Here is a 7006-nt window from a genome sequence, read left to right on the forward strand (position 1 = left end):
TATAGTTGGAAACCACCTAACACTTAAGTTTAACCATTGGCTTGGGGACAGGGGCATTACTGCAACTCAAATTAGTATATTTTTCCTTCTCATCAACACACATTGACTTCCAGGCATTTCATATTGGGCCTAAAAGCCCATTCAAAAAATGAGTCTAAGCCCAACACCATGATCCGGATCCAAACCCGAATCTTGACCAAAACGATGCCGTTAGCACTTATTCTACAAAATTGTCCTTATAGAAACCATTACCCTGTCTCTTCCTCCGCTTTGCTAAGTGAACCTTTCCCTCTCAATTTTTTCCCACTCTTTCTCCACCGCATAACCACCTTTCTCCGCACCGTTCCTCGCCGGAACCTCCAATGTCAAACAAATAAAACCCTAAACTATAACCACCGCAACCATGAGAGTGTCATCTCCCGCTGCCTCATCGTCGCCCTCGCCGCGGCATCCGCCAACCACCCCACAGCATTCCACTGACCGCATCTCCACCGCCGGCTACCGCGATGCGGAGTCGCTGTTCCGGACAAAGCCGATCGCCGAGATCCGTAACGCGGAGGCGGCGACGCGGAAGCTGATCGAGGACAAGAAGGAGGAGCTCCGGCAGCTGGTCGGGAACCGCTACCGTGACCTCATCGACTCCGCCGACTCAATCGTCCACATGAAGGCTTCGTGCAACTCAATCTCCGCCAACATCTCCGAGATCCACGGCCGCATCAATTCCCTCTCCGCTTCCTCCTCCATTTCCCAAACCAACAGCTCCCAAACCAAGCTCCATTCTCAGTCCCGAGCCTGGACCTACGGCGTGGCGTGCCGCGTCAAGTATCTCGTCGATACGCCGGAGAATATTTGGGGATGCCTCGACGAAGGGATGTTCCTGGAGGCCGCGTCGCGATACGTGCGTGCCAAGCACGTGCACCACCGATTATTCTCGGCCGAGGACGATGGGGGTGTTGGCGGTGGCGAGCAGAAGAACAAGATCTTGTCAAATTTCCCGCTTCTGCAGCACCAGTGGCAGATTGTGGAGAGCTTCCGGGCGCAGATCTCACAGCGGAGCCGTGACAGGTTGCTGGATCGCGGACTTGCCATTGCCGCTTATGCCGATGCGCTGGCCGCCGTGGCCGTCATTGACGAACTCGAGCCTAAGCAGGTAAATTGGTTCTTTTCTCAGTTTGAATTGGGAATTCGGGGTGGGGATGCGGGTGGCGTGGAGGGCGGGTGTGTGTGCACATTTGATTGTTTGAGTTTGTGGATTTTTTTTTTTTTTTTTTTTGAGGTTTTGTTAGGTAGTTAGTTGTTGATTTGGTGGGTATGAACTGGTTTTTTGGATGAAAAACAGGTGTCAAACTGGTGTGGACTTGATTAGAGTGTAGACTGAGTATTAAGTTGGAGATGGGGTGTAAGGGAGTGTGTTATTGCTCTGAATTTTTAGATGTAGGTGATTTATGGTTTGGGTAAGTGTGTGACTGTTAATTTGGTGGGAACGAACTGATTTGTGGTTAAAAGCAGGTCTTGAGCTTGTTTCTGGAATCAAGGAAGTCTTGGATATCGCATGTTTTGGGTAATGCTGGTGCTGGTGATGCTTCCTCTTTGGTGGTTTCTGTCTTGTGTGATGTATTAGGTATAATTCAGGTCAGTGTGGGTCAGGTTGGTGAGTTGTTTCTGCAAGTGTTGAATGATATGCCCCTTTTCTACAAAGTCATTCTTGGATCTCCTCCAGCATCACAATTGTTTGGTGGGATTCCCAATCCAGAAGAGGAAGTTAGGCTTTGGAATTCTTTCCGAGATAAATTAGAATCAAACATGGTAATGCTTGATAAACGTTACATTGCTGATACTTGTTTTACTTGGTTAAGGGAATGCGTAAACAAGATAAGTGGAAGGAATTTGGTTGATGCCATTGGTACTGGCCGGGATCTAGCTTCTGCTGAGAAATCAATAAGGGAGACAATGGAAAGTAAACAAGTTCTTGAAGGCAGTCTAGAATGGCTCAAGAGTGTCTTTGGGTCTGAGGTTGAGTTACCTTGGAGTAGGATTCGGGAACTTGTCTTGGAAGATGACTCAGATCTTTGGGATGAAATATTTGAGGAAGCTTTTCTTGGCAGGATGAAAGCAATAATTGACTTGAGATTTAGGGAGTTAACTGGTACTGTTGATGTGATGAGCTCGATTTCATCATTAGGGGACACTTTTGCCAAGCTGAATGATGTTCAGGTTTACTTGAACAGACCTTCTATGGCTGGTGGAGTTTGGTTTCTAGAATCCAATTCTAGAAAGACAGGAGCTGCTTCTTCTGTGTTTAAAGTCCAGCCTGAGGAAAATGAATTTCAGACTTGTCTTAATGCCTATTTTGGTCCTGAAGTAAGTCGAATCAGGGATGCAGTGGATGTTTCTTGTCAGAGCATTCTTGAAGATCTTTTAAGTTTCTTAGAATCTCCAAAGGCCTCTAGAAGATTGAAGGATCTTGCACCTTATCTACAAAGCAGATGTTATGACAGTGTCTCTGCTATATTGATGGCACTGAAAAAAGAGCTTGATAGTTTATATGCCTCTATGGAAAATGGCATCAAGGAGATTCCAACAACTGTCACTGTTGAAAAATCACTTTTCATTGGACGATTGTTGTTTGCATTTCAGAACCATTCGAAGCATATACCCTTGATACTTGGTTCTCCCAGATTTTGGATCAGTGGGAATGCATCTGCTGTTGGGAAAGTCCCTTCTCTGGTGAAACATTCTAGATTTGGATCCGAGCCTTCAGGCTCTGATAGTCCAGGAAGACAAACAAGCCTTGGCTCTAAAAGGCAAACTTCATCTGCTGCAGCTGCCTTGCTTGGAGCAAGAGAAGGTACCACCCATGAATTGGAAGAACTCAATAGAACTATAGGGGATCTTTGCATTAGAGCTTACAACTTATGGATATTATGGCTATCTGATGAACTTTCTGCCATTGTCTCACGAGATCTCAAACAGGATGATGCTTTATCTTTGAGTACACCCTGGAGGGTAAGCACATTTGCTTTTATAATTCGATGAGTTAATTTATTACGAGTTTGTAGATTTACTTTATTTCTAGTTGATACTGAGACAATTTGAATTGAAATGTTTTTAAAATAAGTACTGGATCTCAATTATCATCTCCTTTGCAGTTATATATAAACAGATCTCATGGAGTAATAGATCCAAGAAGCTTGCTTATTTTTTGTTTGCTTGAACAGGGCTGGGAGGATACCATAGTCAAGCAAGATCAGTCTGATGAGAACCAATCAGATATGAAAATATCTCTTCCATCTATGCCTTCTCTGTATATCATTTCATTTCTATTTAGAGCTTGTGAAGAAGTTCATAGAGTTGGAGGTCATGTACTTGATAAGAAGATTTTGCAGAAACTTGCATCAAGACTATTGGATAAGGTAGTGACTTATATTATCCTCTCAATGGATACATGTATATGTGCTTGCACGTGTATATGTACAGTAACTGTATTTTATTAAACAGGTGATTGGTATCTTTGAGGAGTTCCTTTCTTCTCAAGATAGTGGTGCTCATCAATTGTCAGAAAAAGGAGTCTTGCAAGTTTTGTTAGATGTAAAATTTGCCACTGATATACTGTCTGGTGGTGATTCAAATGTGGTTGGGGAATTACATAGCAACGCAAAGGCAAAAGTATCTGTCAGGAGGAAGCAGGACCAAAGTTCGAAGACCTCAGCCATTAGAGAACATTCAGATCAGTTATTAAACCGCCTTTCTCAGAGGCTTGATCCTATTGACTGGCTTACGTAAGTTTTCTTATTCTTTTGTTCAAGGTTTTTCATTTTTTCCCCTTGTAAATAATATTTGTTGGAAGCAATTTACAATCCATGAATAGATGGTTTATGATAACTAAATTTGTTAAATTACTAATCCTGATTTTGAAGATGTCATGATTTGTCAAGCAACATCCACCATTTAATGCTTATATGGTAGCAGATACTTCTAGATACTTAGGCTCCATGGTTTAAATATGGGAGGTTGAAATGTAGTTTTTGTTTGTTTTCTTGTCTCGAGAGAATTTGTAGTATCCTTCTTTCTGTTGGTCTGGTAATGATTCTTTTATCTGAATTCGTATGTGAAGGTATCAACCATATCTATGGGAGAATGAGCGGCAGTCATATCTGCGACATGCTGTGCTGTTTGGTTTCTTTGTGCAACTTAACCGAAAGTACACTGACACTGTTCAGAAACTCTCCACTAATTCCGAGTCTAATATTCTTAGGTGTTCTACAGTTCCCCGTTTCAAGTACCTCCCCATCAGGTCCGTGTGATTGTATATCTTAACCTAGATGCAATTGTTTATGCAATGACTATTTTCATTTTAGTCTTATAGAGAAGTTCATTAATTTTTACTAAAGTTAATATTTAAAAATAAATCTTATTACAAACATACATCTTGATGAATCCAGTGCTCCGGCATTGTCCTCTAGAGGGACAAAGAAGACATTCACTCCATCATCAAATGAAATCTCTTCAAGAAGTTCGTGGAACTCTCTTACCAATGGAGAACTTCATCAGAATATAAATTTGGATGACAACTCAAGTCGCGGGGTGGCGACACCATTCCTGAAGTCTTTCATGCAAGTAAGTTCTCAGATTTTGGTACAGTTTTCTTGCTTCAGTGCAATCTAAGGCTGCACATTGTTGTATTACCTGAGCTTTTTGCTAAAAAGTTTTGCATGTTGGTGCCTTGCAGCTTTATTGAATTTGCTTATCATTGACATTTAGGTTATGTTCTAGTGAAAGAGATGAGTTGCTTTATGCACTGTAGAGCACAATTTTATGAAATCTTAATCAATAAGCCAAATGAAGATATGGAATAATGTTTTGTCCAAAATCTACAATATTATCGAGCTTTAAAAGCTTTATATGGGTAATTAAATTTTGATATTCGTTGTTTTGCAAAATTAACTTCATGTGGGAATTTTTAAATTAACTACACCTAACATTATTCTCGATTCTGGTTGACTTTTACAAGATCTCATTTGGCAGTTGGCACAGAACCACCAATGTTTCACCATTCAGATATATCCAAGTTTGCTGTGGAATATGCTTGACTTGCATAGTTTTTACGTACTTGATAGTAGTTGATACCATTTTTATGTTATATTCTAGGTTGGAAGCAGGTTTGGGGAGAGTACCTTTAAATTGGGATCCATACTAACTGATGGGCAAGTCGGCATTTTCAAGGATAGATCTGCTATGTCTTCGTTTGGAGACATGCTACCTGCTCAAGCTGCAGGTCTTCTTTCATCTTTCACAGCTCCCAGGTCAGATTCTTGATGAGCGCCAGACCGAAAGATACCTACTTGCGCATTTGCAAGAGTCTCATTGTTGTATGAGTATGAATGATTATCTCCCCAAATCACCCCCACTTGTCATACCACCATTAAAATTAGAGAAACAAAAGAATCATATTTAGCAACTATCTGAAGTAAATGGAACAATATGCTCTGGGGAATGAGGTTCTTTAATGTTGACTTCTGGGGTCTACATCGTTTGGCATGAAATCGGCTGAGTGATATGTTATATGAATGCCCAAACTTTAAAGCCTGAAGGAACTAAACAACGGATTGAAGAGCAAAGAAAAGAGTTGCTGGCAAGTTTTGTGTTACTATTGGGTTCAAAGGAAAGCTGAAATGGTTTCTTGCTAGTGTCAGTTAAGAGTTGAGAGCTGTTATAACTCGTGGCTAATGTCTTGCGTTGTTCTGATTTTTAGGCCATGTCTATAATCTCTGTATAAATTCAAACATTATTTTCTGTTAAATTTTTATTTTTTATTTTTTATTTTGAAAAAAGAAGGTTCCCATTACGGTGTACTATGTATTTTAAATGCTTATTCAATGAAGTAAAATTCGTAGGTATAAGCGGTTGTTTGTGTATATTTAGTTATTTACTCATTTTCTGTAGTCAACGAAATCTCCAGTTTTAAGCATTAAAATGTTCATTCCCAAAACAAGAAAGGAAAAAAGTATTACTAAAATTCGTGGTATTTATGAAATTAATGCAAAAGGTCCTTGCACAGCCGAAAAGCTGAAGAAATATAATAGTACCCCTACTTATTTGTTGTCACATGGGAATGGGATGGACGCATTCATCTTAGTGAAAAAAAAATGGGATCATCCTCGAAAACTGCGAGCTTACTCATTGCACACCAACCCTATGAGTCTACTATTAACGCAGAGTCGGATTTTTTATTTAGAGAAACTCTCACTCTTGCTCGGTTGCTCCAACAACTTTTAATATTTTTAGGTATGTAAAAGTATAGGGAATCAATATATTATCTACTAATTTATTGTTAATAATAATTAATTATTATATTTTAAACACATATATAAAGAGACACATCTAAAAACTATATTTATAAAGACATTTTTATTAAACACAGTCATAAAAAAGATATTTTTATTAGACATATCCATAAAGACACTCCTATTAAACACAGTTATAAATAAGAATTGTCAGAAGTTGGCAGAAATACTGTTGATAATGTAACGGAATTGTTTAGGTATTATTTGACTAATATAAATATTAAATTATTTTAATAAATAAATTTTATTAATTTATATGTATACATTTTAAAAAAATTAATATAAAATATATTAATTATATATATATAATTTTAATATATATAAATATAAATTATTATTGATAAAATAATAAAATATAATAATATTTATTGACTATGTAATATTACTCTTATAAATTGGTTTTGAGATATAAACACAGCTTAAAAGATACCAAGTGTTTGTTTACTGAAGTTTATATATGATTGAAATCCTTCAAATAGTCATTTAATTTTAAAATTGTTTTATATTATAAAATTAATTATACAAAAATTAATTTCATGTCAAAATATTTTAATTGAAAATTCTTCTATTATATAATTGAGAAATAATATTAAGATAATATGCGTTGTTTAAATTGCAAAAAAAAAATTTTGTATAGTTAGATTAATAAAAATTATAGGAAT

At 38.0% G+C, this 7006-nt stretch overlaps 1 protein-coding gene across 1 annotated transcript; it reads left to right on the forward strand.

The window, feature by feature from the left end:
- Nucleotides 1–226: 226 nt before the first annotated feature.
- Nucleotides 227–5897, forward strand: LOC107617964 (Vps51/Vps67 family (components of vesicular transport) protein). The gene is made up of 7 exons (XM_016319866.3): nucleotides 227–1150; nucleotides 1510–3006; nucleotides 3219–3413; nucleotides 3499–3779; nucleotides 4115–4294; nucleotides 4443–4617; nucleotides 5149–5897. Exons 1-7 carry the CDS (start codon nucleotides 404–406, stop codon nucleotides 5314–5316), a joined length of 3243 nt encoding a protein of 1080 aa, XP_016175352.1. The 5' UTR covers nucleotides 227–403; the 3' UTR covers nucleotides 5317–5897.
- The last annotated feature ends 1109 nt before the right edge of the window (nucleotides 5898–7006 follow it).

This window comes from Arachis ipaensis, chromosome B9 (assembly GCF_059453495.1).
Source record: "Arachis ipaensis isolate K30076 ecotype BB chromosome B9, ASM5945349v1, whole genome shotgun sequence".
In the NCBI taxonomy this organism is placed as follows: Eukaryota; Viridiplantae; Streptophyta; class Magnoliopsida; order Fabales; family Fabaceae; genus Arachis; species Arachis ipaensis.

Coding starts and splice junctions, on each gene's coding strand:
- LOC107617964 (XM_016319866.3), top strand. CDS start 404: ATGAGAGTGTCATCTCCCGCTGCCTCATCGTCGCCCTCGCCGCGGCAT. Junction 4,295..4,442: donor TTCAAGTACCTCCCCATCAG/GTCCGTGTGATT, acceptor TGATGAATCCAG/TGCTCCGGCATTGTCCTCTA. Junction 4,618..5,148: donor TCCTGAAGTCTTTCATGCAA/GTAAGTTCTCAG, acceptor GTTATATTCTAG/GTTGGAAGCAGGTTTGGGGA.